We start from the raw sequence: 25,255 nt of genomic DNA, 5'->3' as shown, positions 1-25,255 counted from the left end.
CAATCCCCATGGGCATGCTTCAGAATGCCTTTTTGTCATGCTAGAAAGAGTTAGCTCACTCTTTTTTATCGAGAACAATTTTGGGGTGCCAAGGAGAGCCTGTGTTGGAAGGCCAGTATAACTGCTTGGTTTGAGGACTGGGTCTGATGTGTCCACTCCCTTATCACTGTTTCTGGGTCGGAAAAACATGGAAGGTACAGATTGAGGACTAGGAACAGGGATTAAAGGACACCACCAACACGCTCTCTGTTTTATTTGGAGCAGTCTTGTATTCAACCTGCTTTTCTTGGCTCCATTGGCAAAGAAAGTTCCTAATTTGATCTAATTGGATCTAATTTAAATCTTTCAGCCTTACTTTTAGCCATTTGGTTTTCCCAAACTCAAGACCATTCTGCTTTCAAACATCATTAGTTTAAGTCTCTATCTCTTCTGCTTCTTTTTTTTTTTTTAAAGATATATTACAGGATGATTGACCCCATTATGAAATGAGAACTAAGGATGAAATAAAAAAGGTCTCAATAGGACTACTTTCAGGAATACTACAAACGTTGAAATTATAGTAACAAGAACAATTCTATTTAATATGCTTTGGGTATGGGCTGTGTTTTAGGCAGAATTGATTTATTCATTATTCATTTTTCATCGTGTTTTTTTATGAAAAAATCATTTCATATTTCAAGTCATATACTTTAGTTCAAAAAAGGCCTTTGAAGTGGTCTCCTCTTAACAATTATTGTGGAGAGCCTGTTCCACATGGCTTTGGATAATTTTCTGGGTTGGTTAAACTGATATGGGTGTATCTGGGGCTATGGCTCTACGAGGTGGACTCAGAATCTTCCTACTCTACCATCTTGTCCAGAAGTTCCAGAATTACTTTATATATGTTATTTTATTTAACCTTACAAAATTTTTTTCATTCATTTATCCTCATAATATTCCTTTTACCCAGCTTAGGAAATAAAGGCATAGAGGAGCTGAGACTCCTATGCAAAGTCCCACAGCTTGTATGTGGCAGAATGAGCGTCTGAACCTAGTTAATGTGGCCTCGGAGCCCACTCTAGAGCCTAACCATTATGCTGAGGGGTAGTACAGGAAACAAGGAAAACTAGAACATTGTTCCTGACTTCCCTCTCACTCCCACCTCCTCTACAGGGAGCATGGGGATGATGAATTCTGATTAAACCAAGGGCCAAAGGGCTCATTCGATTCTCTCCAAATCATATTACAGAGCTGGGACTGAACACTTGCTGCCGGAGTTCAGTTCTTGACTCCCCCTCTCTGCCTTCTTTCTGTGTCACTGCTTCCAGCTGCATTTAATGTTCCTTGTTCTGCTCTTCCTGGAGGAAATATTTGTCCCTCAAGCCCCATAGGCAGGACACAGTCTGTGAGCCTCTGAGGAGAACAAAGCACTGTGAGAAGAATCAAGAGGGCAGGGAGAGGGAGGAATGGGCTCTGGCTTGGAATCTGTGGAGGAGGCGGCAGATGGAGGGAGGTGAGTCTCAGTCTGTGGCTGGATCATGCAGGTCTGTGCGCCCTCACGGCTCACTGTGACTCATGCCTGGAAGAAGGTGTGCATGTGTGAATGGAGTCAGAAGGAGGACCCCCTCAGAGTGGGAGTGGAAACCCACATCAGATGAGCTGTGTGCGTGGCAGAGTAGCTTTTCCTGCCCAGAAGAAAGTTGCTATTGAGTGAGAAATAAAGGCAGGACTTCCAGGAGAGGAAACAGTCCTGGACTGGGAAGATGAGAGGCTTTAGCTGTGTACCTCTATTGAGTCCATGATACTTATATTCCCTGAATTATTGGATGCAGTATGGATCAAAAGTTTAGTGATGATATGTGAGGGAGTTTGATTTTATTGTTGATTTGATTTTTTTTTATTGTGTTGATTTTATTTTATTTGATTTTATTGTTGAAAAATTACATTTGAGATCCATAAGAGGATATCCAGAAAGGAGTTGAAAATATGTGTCTTGTAATTTGTAAGGGAGACGTAAAGCACTGGGAGATGTCACATATAGCTATTAATTGGGATCTTAGGTGTTGATGATTTAAATTAAAAAAAAAAAGTGTGAAGAGAAGAATAGGGGGCTTCAAGCAGAGCCTTGAGGAACCCTGGCCTTAAGATACATAGAATAGGAAGGACAGGTGAAAGATGATATGAGATGTTAGTGAGGGTGAAGAAAAACCCAAAGTGTTGTGGTAAGACCTTGACAGGATGTTTCAAGATGGGGGGTGGAGGGTAGTGAATAATGTCAGATGCTGGTTAAAAGTTCAGCAAGGACTTAGATGGGACATGGACTTGATTAGAATGTAAGCAAAAACTGCTTTGGTGGAAAGGTGAGGATAGAAATGAGATTGGCATGGGTTAAAGTGTAAGTAGCACATGAGAAGCATGTACGTGGTGTAGAGAACTATGTATCTAGCTACGATGAGAGAATATAATTGTTTCTGTGTAATTCAGACTAGAAAATACTCAAGCCATTCTAATTGTTTAAATGTTGAAAGAGTACAAAATTTAAAAGCATAGATTGAAGACAAAGACAAGAATGTGAATGAATGGTAATGAATATTGGGAAGATTTGAGAGAGAATGGGTTGCTTTTGGGGCCAGGATACAAAAGGGATATTTTTCCCAATTATAACAAGAAAAAAAAAGCAGAGTACATATATATGTGTGTGTGTCTATGTGTATATACATATACATGTAGATGTGATGACTGTGTTATATGATTTCATATCCAATGTCTTCAAATTTTTGTGTTAAGTAAAATGAAAGATTATCTGTTGAGAAAAAGGCAGTTGGGATTGGTGGATATGCTTGGAGAAAAGCAAGAAAAAGGTTATCCAGGGACACTGAGCTGAAAAGATCATGTTGTTAAGTCATTGGGCAGTATTGTGGTTAAGCTTAAAATTAATGATCATGAAATTATGGAATCACAAATATACCTAGTTAAGTGCCTTCCATCTTGATCTGAAGGACTTATTAGGTTGGTGAATCTAGGAGTTGAATTTTGCAAACCTACATTATGGGAGGTCAGTGGAGCAAGGACAAGCAAAATATGCATAAGAGAGTGGTTGACATGATGAATCAGAATTTAAACTAGAAAAGAGAAATGCAATGACACCAGGATAGTGAATGAAAAGTAGTGAAAAAGTCAATACCCTGGAGAGCTCAAGGTTTCTGAAGAACAAATTAGTAATCACTGAACCCTGAACAGATACACAGTTAGCATGTGTAAATGTGTGATTAATGAGGCCAGAGAATTCTAAGTTACAGTTCTTCAAGACAGAGTCCTAGAATTGGGTACCTGACCTTTCAGGAAGAAAATGAAGATATTCAAGATGATGTTATCAGGGGCATCTGGGTGGCTCAGTGGATTAAGCCTCTGCCTTTGGCTCAGGTCATGATCTCAGGGTCCTGGGATTGAGCCCTGCATTGGGCTCTCTGCTCAGCAGGGAGCCTGCTTCCCCCTTTCTCTCTGTCTGCCTCTCTGCCTACTTGTGATCTCTCTCTTTCTCTGTCAAATAAATAAATAAATAATCTTTTTAAAAAAAGATGATGTTATCATACTTCGAGGGAAAAGTTTGGGGTAGGCGTCTGACAAGGATGTTAAACCTGTTGTGAAACGATTACCATAGTATGTCTAGTTATATGTATCACTATGCATAGTTGCAATTTTTTTGTGTGTTGAGAATTTTGAAGATCTATTCTTTTAGTAAGTTTCAAAAACAGAATATGTTATTCTTAACCTGAGTCACCATGCTGTAATTCTATTCCCAGGACTCATTTATTTATTTTATAACTGGAATTTTGTGCATTTGACCAACTTTACCCATTTCACTAACCCCCTCCTCCACCTCTGTCGAACACCAACTTGTTCTCTGCCTCTGCATCCCATGTGTTCGTATTGTCATTGCGTTTGTGGTTGTAGATTGCACACACAGCCTTTGTCTGTAGGTTCATAAGGGATTTGTCTGTGTTTTCTTCATGTGACTTAATTTTATATCTTCTGCTCTACAAATATCATGTATCTTCCATTTGCCATACACTCTATAGAGAATTTCCTTTAACACACGAGAGTCCATGAACATAGTCCCCAGGCTTTCTTCCCAGCTCTAACATTTGCTTGTCGTGTGGCCTTTGGCAGGTCACATAACTTCTCTGAGCCTCCGTTTCTGTATCTTTGAAATGTAAACAACGTTATTACCTGTCTTGTAGGGTTTTTAAGAGGATTATAGAAGTGATTTCATTTAAAGAGTTTTAGACTTGTATAGTGTACTGAAGGTTTCCAAAAATATTAGTTTTGTTTTAGGGGTTTGCTTTTTTCCTTTTGACTTGGCCTGGGATTTAGAATGCATCAATTCCATATTTCTTCCACTAGGGGTTCCCCCTGTAATAGTCAAGGGCGCACTTTAATATTCCTCATTCAGTGCTAAGAGGGGGCTGTAGGCTGAGAGTGCCATATCCATTTTCCATATTGTTCTCCATGGTGAGGCACCAAACATCAATCTCAAAGAACATTCTGGTCTGCAAATCCCACGTATGTAAGTGTGCTGGGCACACTGCTGTTCGAGAGTTAGGTTTTCCATACTGACTCCCCTATATCCCAGGCCTCTTCTCAGTGCTTGGCATCTAACAGTGTGTCGTCCCCCGAGAAATCACCTGGTATGGCACAACAGCTTAAAGGAGGATTAGCTGTGGACTGGAATGATCTTGGCTGTGTCTGTTATGCAAGATGAGATCTCGGGTAAGGTTATGTCACAGTGTTAGATTCTATAGCAAAACAGTAAGAAATAAATGAGGAGAGTGAAAATACTTACCTAAGTAAGTTATTTTAAGTGAGATGATACTGTGTAAAGCCTAGCCTCCAGTAGGAGTCTGTCATGGTTAATTATCTCCTTATTTTCCCATCGTACCTCACTTTTCTTAGTTTCTTTCTCTGTATTTGGTTAGATTGTGGTTTCCTCTACTCACATCGGTATAGCAAGGAATTACATTGATCCAAGGGGCATTTATCTCTAAAATGGAAATAACATTTTGAACAGTATGAAGAAAATTTCAGAAACACCAAGTGACTACTACCAGAATATTGTGTCTAAGGAATCTTTCTTGAAGAAATGAGCATAGCTTTTACTAACACTTGGAGGTTCACTCTTAGCAGACAGGAAGGAGGAGAGCTGGCCCAAAGGAGAGGGTGGAGGAAGAATTACAGTACAATTTACTCAGGTTCATTATACACAATTTGTTTTTCAGATACAGAAACTATTCTTCAGACCACACTGGCCATGTACAACTTGAGTAGCTACCACACAGAAGACTTCACCCTTTTGGGCATCCCTGGCCTTGAGCAGTACCATGCCTGGATCAGCATCCCCTTCTGTTTTATCTATCTCGTGGCCATTGTGGGCAACAGTATTCTTCTCTACCTCATTGCTGTGGAGCAGAGTCTTCATGCACCCATGTTCTTTTTCCTTTCCATGCTAGCCATGACAGACCTGATATTGTCTACCACATGTGTCCCCAAAACACTTACCATCTTCTGGCTTGGTGCCCAGAAAATCAGTTTTCCTGGTTGCCTCACCCAATTATTCTTTCTTCACTATAGCTTTGTCTTGGACTCAGCTATACTCCTGGCCATGGCATTTGATCGCTATGTGGCCATCTGCTTCCCCCTGAGATACACCACTATCCTGACCCCCAAGTTGATTATCAAAATTGTTGTGGGAATTTCCTTCAGAAGTTTCTGTGTTTTTGTTCCATGTGTTTTCCTTGTAAATCGTTTACCGTTCTGCAGGACACACATCATCCCACACACATACTGTGAGCACATAGGTGTTGCCCGGCTCGCCTGTGCAGACATTTCCATCTTTGCCAACCTCTATGTAGTCATCCCACCTGCACTCAATCCTATTGTCTACGGAGTAAAGACCAAGCAAATCCGGGACAAAGTCATTCTTTTGCTCTTTCTGTATCTTTGAAATGTAAACAACATTATTACCTGTCTTGTAGGGTTTTTAAGAGGATTATAGAAGTGATTTCATTTAAAGAGTTTTAGACTTGTATAGTGTACTGAAGGTTTCCAAAAATATTAGTTTTGTTTTAGGGGTTTGCTTTTTTCCTTTTGACTTGGCCTGGGATTTAGAATGCATCAATTCCATATTTCTTCCACTAGGGGTGGAAGAAATATATATTTCTTCTTGCTAGTGATAAATTTCTAAAGTGTGAGTGGGTAGGGGCAAGTTCTTAGTGTATATTAGGTTAGAGAATGAATCCGTGGCCAAGGGTCCAGAAAAGGGACAGATGAAAAAGTTCCTTATTAATCAGAGCTATGGTTCTCCTTCTTTGTTATTTCAGGCAGACAATCTAATCAGGTATTTCCATTGCAAAAAAAATAATAAATGTGAGTATAAAAATAGTATATATGAGTATATTTGGTTACTCCAATTCATTTCTAGACAACATCGAACAAGAGTCATGGCATGTTAGAGGTGCATAAGGAATGTTTATCATATAAATGAATGGAAAATAATCATGAAATGTAAGACAGCAGGCATTTACTTTGGACAAAGGATGAAGACAATCAGGAACCTAATGTTCATTTTTCACTCAATCTTGAAAAAGCCAAATGAGATGTGAGTGGCCAGAGTCCCCTAAGAATCAAACATGAAGATAATCCTAACTTCCTGTGGTCAATAAAGAGGAGAAATAGGTACAGACTAAGATGTGGAATTGAAACCTGGGCATTTGGAAGAACTGGGGGTGCAAGTCTCTTCATATCTTCAAAGAGATGTCAGCTACTGCTAACCATGTATCTTTGTTTGTATGATTCATTCTCTCTTCAAACTTAGCATGGTTATAATTGGGTCAGAGGGAGTCATTCAGTCAGTGAATTCATCAAAGTTTAACTATTTTTGGTGTTTGTCAAGTGTCGACAATAGTTGCTGTCTGGTTTTCTCGCAGCTCTAAGATGCCCTCAAAGCCTATTGCTTCTTTCTATACAACCTCTTGGAGTTCCCACTGAGTGTGAGCATCTCCTCTCTTTCCACACTCATCTCAACATTCCTCATTTTCCCCTGAATGGAAACACCAGAGTTGTACATGATCTCTCTACTTCTACTGTTTTCCCACCCCATTCGGATTAGATCCACCATTCTACAGTAACTCTCAACATAGAATTATAATAAGAAAGATTGTTTTTGTGGATCCAGAGACTACGGCTTGACTGTATGTTCTTTTTCTGTGTGACAACAATCATAGATATTTTTCTCCAAAATTATTTGATGTATTTTAAACACCATAAAAAATATCATGAAGCATAAATAGAATATACAGTGGAGGCAGGAAAAGAACAGTGATAAATATTTTTTTTAAATAAGAAAAGGATTAACATACTTTCCCCTCTATCATGAATTCTGTATTCTTATTGCACAAGGGTGAAGACTTAAGCTGTAGTCTGTGTGAGAGATAAGAATGATTTGGTTTCATAATTCATAGTGTATATAAATTAGATGACAATGAGATGTTTGGAGAAGTACAACCACTCCTGCCATGAAGAACAGAAGGGGCTATCATCAGATAACTCATAGAGAGAAGGTACCAGTAGTTAATCATATTCTTACAGGATGTAGTTTTACGGGACTCTTATGTCCCTCTTCCCAGTATAGAGCAGTAAAACATCCTAAATTTCCTTTCAATAATGGCCAAAAATGATATTTGCTCCAACAACTGGGAATCATGGGAAGAAGCCAATCAAGTGGAGGTGGGAAGGAAGGTGAACTGAAGTGAGAAACAAAGGTAGAAGGAAGATTCAGTTATAATCTGCCTGCATCCCTTTGACAAATACTTGAGGCAAGCAGAGTATACTGATCCCCCAGGAGGTTCCCAACTGTCTTGATGTTAATGCCTTGTTAGAGGGAAAAACAAACAACCTTAGTTTGGCAATAGCAAGGCATCTGGTATCCTGTGGGTCTTTTTCAGCATATGAAAATCCTTTTGGAACTTCCCTTATCCTTATATCCCCCTACTTCGAGGTATATAATCAGCTGCTCCTCACATTCCAGGGCCATCAGAAGCTTTTTCTGCCCACAAGTCCTTTCCCTATGCTTTAATAAAACCACTTTTTTGCATAAAAAACATCTCAAGAATTCTTTCTTGACCATCAGCTCCAGAACCCAACACCACTCCAAACCACATCAGTCTGGGAGCTGACTTGGGGGATAAGAGCCTCTCAGGTAAACACTGAGACCTGGGCCTCCAAGCTCCTAATAGTGTCAGTGGCACATCTAAGGGACTTCCCACAGGAAGGTACTTTATTATTCATATTGGTTTTATCAATAAAACTGGTATTAGTTTTCATTTGGGCTGTGTCCATTAAGGAAAACATGACAAAGATGGAGATGAAGATCAAAAAACTAAAGAAAGAAGCGGGTGTCTGGACTCAGAGTGAGGACAAAATGGGATTTAAGAAAGGGCAGACATGATCAGACTCACAGGGTAAGAGGAGCAATGTGCAGACAGGAAATTGCAGGAGGGAGACACAAGGGAAATAAACTGATCATTTAGGAAGCCATAGAGTGATGTAGGTAAGAAGTGAAGGTAGCTAGACAATGAGACAGAGAAGGATCTCACTTGAGGAGATGTTGAGAGGGAACACAAAGAAAGACCCTCTAATCCTCCTGAGTAGTGAGGTGACACTTGCTGAGCCTAGGAGCACCGAGTGCAGGTCCAGGGGTGGGTGGTAGATGCAGTTTGGGACCTGATGGATTTAAAGAAAAAATGGATGTTTAGCCAAGATTGCAAAGCAGCAGCCACTGGATAGCCAAGAGGAACATACTGACTTAGGCCATCGAAGGAAAGAGCCTCCAGGATCTGTTCCACTCCTGTCCCAGTAGAGAGACCAACAACCAACGTTCCTGTTTTCTAGTGTTCATGCTCACAGCTATATATATATACTAGTCTCCCAGGGTAAGAAAAGATCCACTGTAGAGCCCATGAAAGCCGATGCCAGGGCCCCACTTTAAAAAGCAGTAGAACACCTGACAGGGGCCATGTGATCCTCCTAAGAAATGTGTGATGAGTCTCCACTGTGTTAGACATTTTCTCAAGTACTGGTCTACCTAGTTTGTTAACCCTTCTCTAATCTCAAGAGGTTGGTACTGTATTATCACCTCCTAACAGATAGTACGTGCTTTGTCCAAGCCTTTTGTCAGAGGAGTGAGGGCATGAGCTGGAACCCTCGGTGTGACAGGTGGGCAAGTGCACAGCCCTATTCCCACAGGCATACCAGCTCATGAGCAATGCAAAATAAAAACAAACACCCAGAGGCAGTATCAACTCCCCGGCTTGGGCACACTTAACATAACGTCTTGATGCTCTTCCCTTGAGAGTGAGAGGATGCCAGGGTCCCTCAGGTCCTCTCTATTTACCTTTTCCCCACATTGAATATTGGCCAGAAGTAATAAAGGAGCAGGGAATTGATCTGTCCACAATCTCTTGCTTTCCCCTCTACATATTTCTTTGTTTGGTGTGTCATCCCTTTCTGCAGACTTTCTGGCTGTCTGTCAGCACAACTGTCCTTCTTTCTGTGGCCCAATTCCATGATAAGGTGAGTGATGGTTGTTTGAGGGGTGTGGCCTGACCCAGAATTTAGATGGAAGGTGGGGGGGATGATGAACACTCAGGGCTCAGTCTACAGGAGCCATGCACTAAGACTGTTACTTATTTTCTGGAACGATTCCCATGTAGAAGCCCAGGTCAGAGTCACCAGACTTGCACAGATGCTTCATCAAATGAATGGCAAAATATTTGAAGAGATATGCAATTATACACCTGGGTTAAGCATGGTCAAAGTAACTGTTGTCTGCAAGGGTGTGGGTCACACATGTGAGAAGGACCCACTGCCCTGACTTAAAGAATGGGACTAAGTGTGCTGGTGTGTGGGTGTGTGCCCGGGCTACTCCCGTTAGCTTGGATGCATCTTTCTGTTCTCTTCTTCACTGCGTGGTCTGACTGCAAAGGCTGATACAGATGATATCAAATGTGATCTCTAGAGAGAAGTATGATAGCCCATGCTTACTTTGGGCCAGACACTGCTGCTTTGCAATCTTGGCTAAACATCCCATATTTTTTTCTTGAAAAAGGCGGCTACCTTCTGAACTCTGGATGTGTTCCCGGAGCCCAGAATCTAAATAACGGAGACACTGTACAGGAGGCTTTCTGTGGCTTCACAAAGTGTTTTTACATATAGATAAGGGAAGGTCAGAAAGAAAAGAAGAGAACATTAGGCTTCTGTTTTACCAAAAGCAGCAGAGTGGAGAGTATTAGTCTGGCAGATGCGGGTCTGGTGAACTGGGTATAAGAATGAGTGAAAACATGGGGGTCTGCAGGAGGCGGAGGGTGAGCTTTGTCTGGACTCAGAGGTGCAGGAACATGAGCATCACAAGCTTCCTGTCAGTGCTGCTCCAAGGAGAGCTGAGCCTTGCTGTGTGGTTGGTGAAGTGTAACTTATGAATAACTTTCCATGCAAAGACATTGCTGGAGAAGGAAGAGGGCATGGGAACTTGGTCTCTAAAAGAGCAAAACTCCAAGTAAAAATTCTGGGAATTTACACAAGAAATGACAGTACCAAAATCCAATCATGAAATATGTTGTTTCTATTTTTCTTAGTATGCGTGCTTGTGTTTGTATGATGTGTATAGTGTGTGTATATGCATGTGTGGTGTGTGCATGTGTGGTGTGTGTGTGTGTGTGGTGCACACATGTATGTGAGGTGTATGTGTGACACAGGTTGCTGGGGGAGTGTGTTTTGTAGGAGTATCGGCTGGTGATTCTATTATGGTAAAATGTATGAGAGAATGTAAGTACAGATCAAAAAGTTTGAGATTGTAAATAAGAAAGTGCCTGCATATCTGAGAGAATAAGGGGTCTATGCAATAGAATATGGGTTTGGGAGAAATCAGTCCTTTTGGACTCTTGACTAGGAGTGTTATTAAGTCAAAATATTAGGATGGTATACAGTTGTATAGTGTATAGGGTACTAGAAAATTATTTTTGGGGGGGGTTGTGGGAGGAGGAGGGACTCATAAGCCTCATATATATGGAACTTCTCTAATTTTTATTGAAGTTCCACATATTATCAAGCATAAAGTAGGAACTCAGCCTGTACTGTTGAATTGACCAAATTTTTGGATGTTTACCTCATCCAAAAGTGTGTTTACCTCACAGATGTAAGAGTTGTAGTCATCTGGGAGCCTGGAAAGAGCCAATGTGTATCCTGGAGCAAATTTTAATATCCCACACAACAGAACAAGCAGATCCTATCAAGATCTTGTCAAGACTAAGCAGCCAATAAGGTCTATAAAGTCGCAGAATTTTTACCACCATGAAAAAGTATACACTGCCTTGTGTCAGAGGTATACTATATCACGAGAGGAGTGAAGGCAGCCAGTCAGGAAGGCTGCCTGGAAAAGTTGTGTAAATCAACAGAGGTGGCCAGAGGAAGGAACAGATTCTCTTGGTGCAGAATGAGTCTGCATTTCTGTGTATCTGAGACAATCCTGGTTTATGCAAGTTACCTGCAACTGTGTTGATACCAGCCTGTATTTATTCCAGAGGGGTTCTGTTGTAGATAACTTATATGGTCTCCTTATGTTTAGGAGTTGATAATGATGAGTAGTTGGAGGTGACAGTGACTCAAGTGATCCTAACTCTATTTTCTACTACCCTCCATCCTCAGGCCCTGGGACTTGTGCCATCGTGTTCTACCATGATCATTTTCAACCTGAGCAATTATAACCCAGGCCCCTTCATTCTGGTGGGGATCCCAGGCCTGGAGCAATGCCATGTGTGGATTGGGATTCCTTTCTGTATGATCTATATTGTGGCCCTTGTGGGAAACTGCATCCTTCTCTACCTCATTGTGGTGGAGCGAAGCCTTCATGAACCCATGTTCTTCTTTCTCTCCATGCTGGCCATGACTGACCTTGTCCTGTCCACAGCTGGTGTTCCCAAAACACTCAGTATCTTTTGGCTTGGGGCTCAAGAAATCACATTTCCAGGGTGTCTTACACAAATGTTCTTCCTCCACTATAGCTTTGTCCTAGATTCAGCCATCTTGATGGCCATGGCATTTGATCGATATGTGGCTATCTGCTCCCCCCTGAGATACACCACTATTCTGACCCCCAAAACCATCATCAAGATTGCAGTGGGCATCTCCTTTCGAAGCTTCTGCATCATCCTGCCAGATGTGTTCTTGCTCACACGCCTACCTTTCTGCAGGACACGCATCATCCCACACACATACTGTGAGCACATAGGTGTTGCCCGGCTCGCCTGTGCGGACATTTCCATCAACATCTGGTATGGCTTTTGTGTTCCCATCATGACGGTCATCTCAGATGTGGTTCTCATTGCTGTCTCCTACACCCTCATCCTCTGTGCGGTCTTCCGTCTCCCCTCCCAGGATGCCCGCCAGAAGGCCCTTGGCACCTGTGGTTCCCATGTCTGTGTCATCCTCATGTTTTATACACCAGCCTTTTTCTCCATCCTTGCCCATCGCTTTGGACACAATGTCTCCCGCACCTTCCACATCATGTTTGCCAACCTCTACATTGTTATCCCACCTGCACTCAACCCCATTGTCTATGGAGTGAAGACTAAGCAGATCAGAGATAGGTTCATACTTTTGTTTTCTACCAAAGGTTCAGAATGATGTTCCAATGTACTGTGGGAAAGCTAACAACATTTTTTAGAGTATATTAATATAGCAGGAATGAGAAAAAAAACCTAATTCTATATAAGGTGAGACTGCCTACAGGTGCTTTTGTGTACCAGGAAAATGGTATGAGCTATGTGAGAGAGATGTTCTATGTATAAAAAATTCCTTGATGACCTGTTTGTGGAATATGCAGGAGCACAGGTTATGGCCAGGAAAAAGAGGCAGAAACATAGAGTTGACTTACTTTAAAAGGACAAAGCAATACAAATTTAGAAATTAAGACATGGAACTATGGAGAGAAAAATATGGTAAGGCAGAAACCCTGAAGAAGAGAGAGTAAAATGAAAATATTAATGAATAGTGCATTATTAAGGGGATGTGTAGAAGGACTGAGGAAATTTACAATAATATTCAATATTTATTATGGTGTACGTCTGCAGCTTCCATTCAATGCCCCCAACACATGAAGTCCTCAGTTAAGTGCTATGAGCAGTGAAGTCTACCAGCAGTGCTGTATTGAGGAGGAGAGAAATTTAGATTTCTCAGTGTCAGCATTGATAGCCCTGGTGCTGGTGGAGGAGCATAGCTTCTTGACTCCAAGACACACTGAGGAAGGGAGCTGCAGAGATAGTGTCAGGAGATGTCGAGACAGTTCACTGGGACAGTACAGTAGACATTTAACTCCACTGGATGGAGGCTGTGGGGCTCTTAGCTATGGGTGTGTTTCCTGAGCTGGAGAGAGAATCAATTATCAGACACATCAGTGCAGCACAGGGGGTATCAACAGAGGAACTCTAGAGGAAAGTAACATATGCGTGGTAAGATAGATTTAATTGCACAAAGATTTCACTGGAGACAACAGTGTATATCATATTCCAAGAAAGATCTAAAGTTCTTACAATAATCCTTTTTTTTTTCATTATTCATTGATTTGGAATTGCCTGTTGAGTATCCACTGTATTGTTACAAGGTTCTAAGCATTCAGGCTATGACAGTTAATAATGGAGACTCTGTCCCGCATTTAGGGAGCTTATAATCTCTGGAGAGTGACACACAAGGCAGAAGAGAACAAACTCTTTGCTTTCAAAGAGAATGTAACTGATAGAAAAATGAAGTGAAGACAGTGATGCACCACACACGGACGATGAGGACAGTGGCAGAGACAACAGCACAGGCAAAGGACCTGGGGCTGGGAACAGCACAACATGACTGTGAACAGAAGGGAGACCAGTGTTTCTAGAACACAGTGAGGTGGCAATAGTAGAGAAGGGAGTAGGAGGAGCATGGCCAGGTCCCATGGGACTGGAATTATTCAAACTTCTTTCTAGGAGGAAGAAACTGACCCTGAAGAATAAGCATGAATTTTCCAAAGCACATAGCAAGACAGTTAAATAAATGCAGAGCTAGAATAGAAACATACAACCCACATCATGTCTATTATTGTATGCAAAGGCAGAAAATATAAGTATTACTAGAATAAACACAGGAAACAAATGAAAGACTTACAGAAATGTGCATACTGTTTCTTGAAAGTGTGAGTAGTGACGTTTACTGAGCATTTATATTATATAGTGAAAGTTTGTTATTCTGCAATTATAATTAAATAAAAAGCTATGAGAGGAATAATAAAAGCATCATAGTAAAAGCCTATATATACTTCTGAAGTAATGCCTTGCCATGCATATTTAAAATTTTAATGTATCAAATGAGCTTGCATGTTTTTTGTTATTTTATCTAACATAGTTTGGCTTGATGTGAAGGTACTTGCAGACAATTATCATGATTAAGCTTTTTTTTGGTTATTCTTTGCCTGGGTTTTGCATTTCTACTGCTTGTAGTAGGGGAATGTGTCTCCAAAAGGTCTATTTTTTTTTTAAAGATTTTATTTATTTATTTTTGACAGAGATCACAAATAGGCAGAGAGGCAGGCAGGGGAAGGGGGGTGGAGACGCAGGTTCCCTGCTGAGCAGCGAGCCCAATGCAGGACTCGATCCCAGGACCCCAGGATCATGATCCGAGCTGAAGGCAGAGGCTCAACCAACTGAGCCACCCAGGTGCCCCTCCAAAAGGTCTATTAATAATGATGAATGAATTTAAAGGCCATCATTTAAGTACATGATTTCATCATTTTAAGGACATTTATTTGTATCTTTTATTTAAAATTAGGCAGTGGGGTCAGCAGGGTGGCTCAGTTGGTTAAGTGTCTGACTCTTGGTTTCAGCTGAGGTCATGATCTCTTGGCTGTGGGATTGAGACCCGTGTCAGGCTCTGTGGTCAGTGCAGCGTTTGCTTCAGATTCTTTCTCTCTCTCTTGCTCCCTCTCACTCACTCTTCCTCAAGTAAATAAATAGAATAAAAAAAAATAAATAAAATTAAACAAGCAATGCTCTCTGTTCATTATTTACCTTCCATACATTGGTAGTCTCTTCCAACAGTTTATCCTATACATTTACATAAAATTCAAATGATCTTTCAATTAAAAAAATGGACCTAGAATCCTTTAATTTCCTCCATGTGGATTTTGTTTAATGGAAAAGAATATCTTATACATTCTATTAAATTTGTCTGTGGTTCAGTGATGAATTTTTGCAGATGCCCAACATACAACTGTTCATTTTATTGATGACATTTTTATTTTATGGCTGACATCATAACATTTTATAGAAACTCTGAAATTTTATAGAAATTTCCAAATTTCTAACTTGTTTATTTACTCTAAAATTCATCCACTAGTGAAAAATATATGGCATATATATGGCATGAGATTATTAAGCATATTAAGCATACCAAAGATAGTCAAATAAGAAAATCTGACTGCCCCATCATTTCATTAAAAGGTGAGACCATGGAGCACTGGGTGTGGTGCAAAAACAATGAATATTGTTATGCTGAAAAGGGGGCCCTGCTCAGCAGGGAGTCTGCTTCCCCCTCTGCGCCTCCAGCTGCTTGTGTTCTCTCTCTCAATAAAATAAATAAAATTTTAAAATTTTAGGAGTTTAGCAATGTCCACAATAGCCAAACTATGGAAAGAACCTAGATGTCCATCAACAGATGAATGGATCAAGAAGATGTGGTATATATACACAATGGAATACTATGCAGCCATCAAAAGAAACGAAATCTTGCCATTTGCGACAACATGGATGGAACTAGAGCGTATCATGCTTAGCGAAATAAGTCAAGCGGAGAAAGACAAATATCATATGATCTCCCTGATATGAGGAAGTGGTGATGCAACATGGGGGCTTAAGTGGGTAGGAGAAGAATCCATGAAACAAGATGGGATAGGGAGGGAGACAAACCACAAGTGACTCTTAATCTCATGAAACAAACTGTGGGTTGCTGGGGGGAGGGGGGTTGGGAGAAGGGGGTAGGGTTATGGACATTGGGGAGGGTATGTGCTTTTGGGTAAATTGGAAGGGGAGATGAACCATGAGAGACTATGGACTCTGAAAAACAATCTGAGGGGTTTGAAGTGGCGGGGGTGGTGGGAGGTTGGGGTACCAGGTGGTGGGTATTATAGAGGGCACAGCTTGCATGGAGCACTGGGTGTGGTGAAAAAATAATGAATACTGTTTTTCTGAAAATAAATAAATTGGAAAAAAAAAAGAAAATTTTAAGAGTTTAAAGAGAAAAAAAGGGGGCGGAGACCAAAATAGTTTTTAATGTTTCACAAACACTAAAATTTCAGTCCATGGTTCACACATCTCAGTAGAATTTTCCCCACAATAACAATTAATCTTCATTAGGCAGTCCTTTTTATTTTTGATCAGTTTCTGTCCTATCACACAACAAAGAGAGTCATCTTAAATGTAATACATTAACTTTAATGCAAGTCCAAACTCTTGCTTATAGCACTCACCACGTTATTCACTTAGTCCAATGTGAGCTCCATAATCTTATCAGCTCCTACAGTGTTTATCAGTTCCTATCACTGCTCCCTCAGAACATACTTCTACACCAAATTTAGAACTTAGACTACATGTGTTGATATTGTAACCACCACAGTTTTATAACAGTTCAGAGATGGCTGGGTTTGTCAGCAACTTTTGAAAGACTAATTCTTCTTCATATCACGGCCATATTGATATCACCCATACATAATAATTTTCATGCTAGCAATATCTGTACATTCATCAAGTGGAAATGAAATAGACTTTACCTGCTTTAATTTATTTGTTTTATTTGTTCTGGGAGTTGGCTTCTGTATCCCTAACTACTCCTTTATACATGTGATGTGATGTGGTCATTGTAAAACGGGCAGCCTGCCTAGTCAAGAACTCCCACAAACAGCAGTGCAGGATGGATTCCTCACTTAGAACTCGTAGGAGTAAATGGTCATGTTTGCAGAGCGGACTTGCTCTTTCTGTCTCTGGGCCGTATCTCAGCGACTGCTCTCACACCCTCCAGTTCCAGTGCATCCACAAACACACTCCATGAGGGAAAGGCCGGATATGAGAAGAGGTTATTGGACATTTGTAGAATATTAAAACAGGTGATTACAACAGTATAAGAATTTTTTTTGTTGTTTCTTAGGAACATGTTAAGTTTGCTCTGTGACACTACAAATACCACAGAATTCATTCAAACTAGGTTTAAAAACAAATACAAACCATGGAGGACATATTTTGAAATATCTGGTGTTACCACATCCTCTTATATCCCAATAAGTGGGATCCAGGGCATTTTCAAGAAAGGGGAGAGTTGTGAAACTAAATGTCCACTATGACAGTCCACCTGGTATTGCATGTGGGCCAGCAGGCATCTCAGAGAGCCAGAGTTTGTCCTCAAGATGACTCTACAAGCGGCACAACCTTGAGTAATGTTGTGTTACTCTCCCAAGCTCAGGCACCGTGCTGGTGCTCCATGTCTTCATGGAGCGTGCTGCTCTAGTCTTCCCACCACCTCTCCGGGAATGTCCACAAATCGTCATTGTAGAAAGGGAGAAAATAACAAAACAAAATGAAACTGGGTCAGAAGAATAAGACACTTGCTCCAGTGTAGGTAGTGGTGGAACCTATTCAACCCCATGTCTGCCCAATTCAACAGCCCAGGCTCTTCCCACCATGCTGCTTTGCCTGCATATCAGCCTAAGGGGCAGAAATAATGCGAAGCAGTGAGACTGTCCATGTCTAGGGGGCAATTAGGTTTGTTCTTTGTGGAGCATGAAACAAGTCTCCATCTGCGTGTGCTGTGCCCCTCCCAGGGGTTCTGCTCAGACCTCCCTGCTCTGTGTCTTCTTTTCCCGGGATCTGAGTGTCTGAGTTCATCAGGCATGGAAACCAGGGGGGACCAGGAGAGTCAGCAGAGATGACTACAGACTTCTGCTAATCCCTCATTAACGTGCACAGCTGTGACTCACAGGTTCTCGATCCCACCAGGGACACAGGGTCAATAACCCCTGATGGCCAGAGAAGAGACATATAAATCCTTCCCACCCACACCTGCACTCCCCAGGCCTGCCCTAGAAGCACCTTTGGAGTCCCCAGGTCATCGGTGCACTGACTGCTGAATGGACAAGCTGGAGTAGCAGGGACTGGAGCAGCCCTGGGTAGAGGGAGGCTGGATGCCCCTTCTTCATCTTTAATCCCACCTCTCCAGCACAAGGTGAGAGCTCCTGGCCCACTGGCAGCAGGAATTCTTCAGCCAAGATCAGTCACACCCTAGACAGGGTCTGGGGGTTCCTGAAGAGCTCTCCCCGCCATGCCCTACCTGGATTTATCCCATAGTGATCCCAGCATTGAAGGTCCTGCTAGCAGGGGCATTCCTCATTGGGCAGTCTACAAAATCTCTTTGTCCTGATGGAAATGTGTTGCTCACACCTTTTTTCAGAGAATGACTTTGGGATGCCAAGGAGAGCATAGGTGGAGGTCAGCGTGGCTCGTAAGTTTGAGAAGTGGGGTGAGATGTCACTATTCGTTTGACACTGTTCCTGGGTCAGAAAAATGTGGAAGCTGAAGGTTGGGGACAAGGAGCTGGGATTAAAAGTCAACACCCCCACATTCTCCATTTTACTAGGAAGCAATCTTGTTTTCAATCCCCCTTTCCTGGCTCCATTGTCAAGGGAAGCTCTTTCACTTGTCTGATCAGTTCTAATCTGATATACTTTCAGTCTGACTTTTAGCCATTGGTTTTTTCCAAGTTCAGGACCACCATGCTTTCAATATTCTTTAGTTCATCTCCCATGTTATCTTTTTTGTTTATTCTTTGTTTCAAGCAAATTTTCTTTATTCATTTTTTATTGTTTTTTCTTGGTTGAAAAAAGCAGTGCAAAATTCAATTCATATACTTTAGCCAAAATCTATTTTTGATGTGGCCTCGTCTCTGTGGAGAGTCCATTCTATTGGTCTTTGGGTGATTCTCTGGGTTGATTCCACTGATGTGATTGTTATCCAGGCATCTCCATGGCAGGAGATGAGCTCAGGTTCCTTTTACTCTACCATCTTCTCCAAAGTCCCAGAGTTATTTACGTATGCTATTTTACTTATTCTTACAATATTCCTGTAAAGTAGGTGCATTTATTCTTATCCCCAATTAATGTAAAGCAAGTAAAGGTATAGAGGAGCTGAGTCTCTTGTGCAAAGTCCCACAGCTGGTATGTGGCAGAACGAGGGTCTGAACTTAGATAATGTGGCCTCGGAGCCTGCTCTAGATCCTAATCACTGTGCTGAGGGAGTAGTACATGGGAACAAGGAAAACTAGAACATTGTTCCTGGCTTCCCTCTCACTCCCACCTCCTCTACAGGGAGCATGGGGATCATGAATTCTGATTAAACCAAGGGCCAAAGGGCTCATTCGATTCCCTCCAAATCATATTATAGAGCTGGGACTGAACACTTGCTGCTGGAGTTCAGTTCTTGACTCCCCCTCTCTGCCTTCTTTCTGTGTCACTGCTTCCAGCTGCATTTAATGTTCCTTGTTCTGCTCTTCCTGGAGGAAATACTTGTCCCTCAAGCCCCTTAGGCAGGACACAGTCTGTGAGCCACTCTGAGGAGAATGAAGCACTGTGAGAAGGATCAAGAGGGCAGGGAGAGGGAGGAATGAGCTCTGGCTTGGAACCTGTGGAGGAGGTGGCAGATGGAGGGAGGTGAGTCTCAGTCTGTGGCTGGATCATGCAGGTCTGTGCGCCCTCACGGCTCACTGTGACTCATGCCTGGAAGAAGGTGTGCCATGTGTGAATGGAGTCAGAAGGAGGACCCCCTCAGAGTGGGAGTGGAAACCCACGTCAGATGAGCTGTGTGCGGGGCAGAGTAGCTTTCCCTGCCCAGAAGAAAATTGCTGTTGAGTGAGAAACAAGGCAGGGCTTCCAGGAGAGGAAACAGTCTTGGACTGGGATCCAGGAGATGTTGTTCTTTGTCCCAGCTGTGTGTGTGCCTTTCTGCAGATGGGTTTCCTGATCACAGAAAGGGAGATGGGATGGCTTTGCATACATGGCAGATAGGAGCAGCTGTAGGCTCCAGACAGTGGCTCTGAAAAAGTGTCCTGCTTGGGAGCTGTCAGGGAGCAGAGCCCCTAACACTTCCTTCAGCATGTCCCTTGTGAACTCCTGACTCTGAAAGGGCACTAAGCTGTGTGAGGCCTGGACATGAAGCAAGGCACTGGGTGGAGAGCAGAGTGGGCAGTGGGAGATGAGCAGCAGCCCCTTGTCTATAGCCAGATACACAACAGAGACCAAGGTGAAGGTTGGGAGGAGGGTTCTTAGCTGCCTCCTCTTCCCCCTCACTTAGCCTATAAGAGGAAATAGAAGGAGCAGAGCTGTGGACTGTAGACACAAACCATGTGGGGCAGTTTCCCCTGGAATTTTGCCATAAGGAAGTATGCTGGGAGGGTCTCCACCCTGAGTTCAGGACTTTCTCATGGGCCCCCTGCCTGGTACAGGTTATGTTTGGCCTGTGGTTTTGGGAGAGACGTTCCCAGGCCTAGGGTAGTTGGTATGTTTCTCTCCTCAGAAAGGCTGGGAGTGTCTTGTTAATCCTGAAAGGATGTTCTCAGAGTCCAGGGGAGCCCAAGGGCCCCACAGTGAGAGAGGCAAGACCATACCCCATGACTTGGCAAAGCCTTATTCTTCAGAAGGAAGTTCTAATTTCTAAACCAATAAGACTTTAATTTGGGAAATTCTATCCTGGTTTATTACCTGATTCTTCTCTGCAGGAGTCAAAATGTGGGAGTGTGAGACAAGGCCCAGGAGACAGTGCTGTGGAGAAGCCTGGAGCAGGCACAGAGCATGGGATGCTTGATAGCCCCCTACCCACAACCCCTCTGACACTCTGGGCCACCCTATTCTCTGTTCACCTACCCCTAGGTTCTTCATTCCCTGAAATAGCTTAAAATACCAAATGAAATACCTCATGAAGTTCATGGACATAACTGTGGTCTTCAGGCAGAGCATGGAAAGCACATTCTGGCTTATATCCTTTTTGTAGGCTGTTCCTTATCCACCTAAACCCAGATGAGCAAAGTCTGTCCTCCTCCACCATTTTCACCTACACTGCCACAGTAGCACTCGGTCCCAGTCCCTTCCACGGCAGCCCCATCTTGACGGTCTGCTGTGTTCTTTGGGTGATCAGAACTTTTCCAGACTGATTTCTTCAGAATCTGATGGGTCTGTCCATGGACAAAGAACAGAATAAAAAAGGGCCCGAAAGCTGAGTCCAGGTACCTTGAAGTATGAATAGAGCTGGAGGGAGGGATGTCAAAGCCATGGGTCGCTGGGACGAAATATCAGACAAATTGGAAGGAATAGGCTGTTTGAGACAGTAGGGGAGCTAGTAAAGTGGCTTCTGGAAAAGGACTTTGGAAGAGGAGTTTTGTCTGAGCATTAGTCAGTGAGTGGAAGGAGAAAGAGACATTCCATCTCTCCAAGCTTTGATTTCCAGAGGGAGGGAACACAGAGAATGTTGTTAGGATTAGGTCTGGATGACAGAGACAACTTCCTCTGGGACGAGCCATCAGGAAATGCATATTCTGATGCTGCCATGTGGCTGGGCTGAAGAGGAGACATTCCACCTGGGAAAGACTGTCAGAAGAGTGTGATCTTTAGTTAGGTGAGTTTTGGTTTTTTGTTCTTCCTTTTTAAGGATTTTATATATTTATTTGATCGCCAGAAAGAGAGAGAGAGAGAAAATAGGAGGAGAGGGAGGGGCAGAAAGAGAAGCCTACTCCCCACCGAGCTGGATGTCCCCATTCTGACACTAGGCTGGATCCTGGGACTCTGGGATCATGACCTGAACCCAAGGCAGACACTTAACTAACTGAGCCACCCAGGTGTCCCAGTTTAGTCAGGTGAGCTTTGAGAGAAATGCTAGTTTTATTTACCAGTTGTGGGTCCTGGAGTAAGTCTGTTGACATGTCAGCAACCAAATTCCTTCATTCACCACATGGAGACATGAGCAAATCCATGGATGCTAGGGGACCCATGCATAGGTCAGCACAGGGCTCTATGCTGTAGCACCCACAGCCCTGACCTCATACCCACTCATGTAAAATCCCTGGAGAGCAGGTGCTGGCTTCTCACACGCCTCCCTCACACCCTGCAGGGACAGACCCCGGCGGGACCAGGAGATGGGACTGGATCCTGTACTGCCCACTCTCAACCAGACTGTGCTCCTCTCTGGACCTGGGCCCTTCGTCCTTCTGGGGGTGCCGGGCCTGGAGGCCTTGCATGCTTGGCTTTCAGTGCCTGTGTGCCTGCTGTACATGGCTGCTGTGGCAGGGAATGGCCTTCTCCTGGGGCTGGTGGCAGCTGACAGGACACTGCAGGCACCCATGTACCAGCTGCTGGGGCTTCTGGCTGCCGCTGACCTGGTTCTGGCCACGTCCACAGTACCCAAGGCTCTGGCTGTGCTCTGGGGCCTGTCGGGTGAGATCTCCTTTGCCGCCTGCCTAACCCAGCTCTTTGTGACCCACGTGACCTTCATTGCCGAGTCTTCGGTGCTCCTGGCCATGGCTGTGGACCGATATGTGGCCATTTGTCAGCCTCTGCGCTACGGGGCACTGCTGACCCAGCGTGTGGTGGGCATAGTGGCTGCAGCTGCAGTGACCCGTGGTACCTGTGTCATGGTCCCCTCTGTGGCCCTGCTCCGAAGACTGCCTTACTGTGGGCAGCGGGAGCTCCCCCACACCTACTGTGAACACATGGGTGTGGCTCGGCTGGCATGTGGCGACACGCGCCCCAACATTTGGTATGGCTTGGCCACCACACTGCTGTCCCCAGCCCTGGACGTAGGGCTCATCGCTGCTTCCTATGCACTCATTCTGCGTGCCGTGTGTCGCCTGCCATCCCATGGGGCCCGCTGCAAAGCTTTAGGGACCTGTGGAGCACACGCCAGCGTCATCACTCTCTTCTACACGCCCGCCCTCTTCTCTTTCCTGGCTCACCGTTTCGGCCGCCACACGGTGCCCCGCCATATCCACATCCTCCTGGCTAACCTCTATGTGGTGGTGCCCCCAGCCCTTAACCCTGTGGTCTATGGAGTACGGACCCAGCAGATCGCTCAGAGGCTCAGGCATTTGCTTCGGCTCTGTTGGGCAAGGGCTGTAAGGGATGTGGGCCCTGAGATAGCCTTCCATGGCAGGGACTGAGCACCTGTTTGCTGAGGCATGTGCCCTCCCATGGCCAAAGGGTGCCAGCTGCCTCAGAGCAGAGCTCTAACCAAGGTATTGCTATCATCTGCCAATATGTGGCACTCTGGTCCTCCAGCACTGTTGCCTGCTCAGGAACAGAATGCACACTAAACTCCTCTCTGCTTGCCTGGGACCAACGTGGCTAGACTTTTCCTTCCTTTTCTAATTGTGCATTGATCTCTACAGTTGCATCTCACACAAACAGAACATGTCAAGTCTGGACGTTGGCAAACAAGGAGGCCCAGGTCCTGGCATGGAGATCAACATCTCATCTTTCTCCATCACTCTGCCCAGCCAGCACCAGATTAGTGAAAGTGGCTCTGCGTGGGGTCTTTTGTCCAGTGTGTGACATTAAGCAGGAACTCCATGTTTGTTGAATGGGTGAAGACGGGAGGGGCTGAGGAAATGGCACAACATGAACCAAAGAGAACAGAGCTCTGGAAACTGACACAGCCTCTGACCTGGCTGATTCATACTGTCAACCTTGGAAGAGCTGCCGGCTCTGGACTGCCCCATGCTGCCCACCTGAGCTATTTCCCCTCTCTGCTCCAGTGCCGAGCTTTCCCATGCTTTCCCAACTGGTCCCACTTGCTAGGTTTCCTTGGCAAAACATAGGCAGAGGACCCAGCTCCAGCTGTCACGCTTCATGCTCTGTGTTCTTGCACACTTGCTCCTCTCTGAGAGGTCTCCCACTCCATGCAGCTTAATTCCCAACTCACTCCTCTCATACCTCCTTAATCTCTGGATCTGTGGCTACAGCAAGGCCAGGCCAGAGGAGTTGATGGAGTATGGATTCAGGTGTGGAGCAGGAAGTCAGAGGGTGAAAACTCTGAAGCAAGATGTGGGCAGAATCTCTCATCACAGATTGCCCAACAGAGCCCAGCACATGTCTTCCTGGGGTCATACATTCACTTCAGCTCTCCAGCCCTCTCCCTAGAATGAGAAGTACACACTTCATATGCCTCTCTCTACTGGGTATTATGTGTTGTGCAACGGGCTTTAAAGGAGGGGATTCATTAGCAAATCCTTTATGTGAAAAACCTATGATATCTGAATTGGAGGAGCAATGACAAGTAGGGATATAATAAAGGATACACATTTCTGAATGGAAAATGTGGTCTTCATAGGAAATCTGATGTCCCCTTAGGTCTTGGGGGTGTTGAGACTCATCACTGCCTGGGAAGTACTCAAGAGAGACACAGTGGAAGAGGAAAGTAGAATTTTGGGTGGCCAGCACTAGGAACAATGAGCTATGACTCAGGAACCAACTCTTCCTTTTCCTTAGGGCACATCAGGGGAGATCCCAAAGGACTAGAGACATGACAAGAAGCTATTCGGAGGGGGCTTTCTTGAAGGACAGGCAGTGGAGGCTCCTGGAATCAAGAGGTCTAATTAGCAGATCCATTTGAATAGTGAGGTGGGAAGGAAATGTTTAGAGTGCTTAGAACAGTGAAGAGGACAGAATTCTAAGTGTGCAGAGGGCACACTGCAGAGCAGGCCAGCACAAGGCTGCTGAAGCAGTCCCCCCAGGTATACAGTTTGGCCCTCATTGAAGGGCCCTTGGTTAAGTAAATGGTTTCTGTCCTGGAGATGGACAGCTACATATTCCTCTGGAGTATTTCTCACTTAAAGTTGAGGAAAAAACCATCAACCCTTCTGAAAGGGACCCATCCCAAGGCCCCCACAGCTTGTCTCAGGTTTGCCTTATTCTGTTTAGACAGGAGGGCCCAGCAGGACAAGGACAGAGGAGAGAAACCCTGTTTATGTAAAAAAAAAAAAAAAGTCATTTCTACCCCATGTACGGAAGCACAAGGGTGTCACAGTCCTCTTTTCCCTATGCCCCACCCAGTCCTTCCCAACCCTTCTCACGTGATTAGTCCTTTCAGGTGTCGAAATCTATATCTCTCCTGCT

General features: G+C 43.8%; 3 protein-coding genes across 3 annotated transcripts; all 3 read left to right on the top strand.

The window, feature by feature from the left end:
• Nucleotides 1-5,287: 5,287 nt before the first annotated feature.
• LOC122913540 (olfactory receptor 52H1-like) lies at nucleotides 5,288-5,980 on the top strand. The gene has a single exon (XM_044260231.1). It carries the CDS (start codon nucleotides 5,288-5,290, stop codon nucleotides 5,978-5,980), a length of 693 nt encoding a protein of 230 aa, XP_044116166.1.
• A 5,774-nt stretch (nucleotides 5,981-11,754) lies between these two features.
• LOC122914207 (olfactory receptor 52H1) lies at nucleotides 11,755-12,714 on the top strand. Its single transcript, XM_044260836.1, has one exon. It carries the CDS (start codon nucleotides 11,767-11,769, stop codon nucleotides 12,712-12,714), a length of 948 nt encoding a protein of 315 aa, XP_044116771.1. The 5' UTR covers nucleotides 11,755-11,766.
• Nucleotides 12,715-22,281: 9,567 nt separating this feature from the next.
• LOC122914206 (olfactory receptor 52D1-like) lies at nucleotides 22,282-23,301 on the top strand. Its single transcript, XM_044260835.1, has one exon. The coding sequence runs from the start codon at nucleotides 22,282-22,284 to the stop codon at nucleotides 23,299-23,301; it is 1,020 nt and encodes a 339-aa protein (XP_044116770.1).
• The last annotated feature ends 1,954 nt before the right edge of the window (nucleotides 23,302-25,255 follow it).

This window comes from Neovison vison, chromosome 7 (genome assembly GCF_020171115.1).
Source record: "Neovison vison isolate M4711 chromosome 7, ASM_NN_V1, whole genome shotgun sequence".
Taxonomy (NCBI): Eukaryota; Metazoa; Chordata; class Mammalia; order Carnivora; family Mustelidae; genus Neogale; species Neogale vison.
This window is presented reverse-complemented; position numbering and strand designations above follow the sequence as displayed.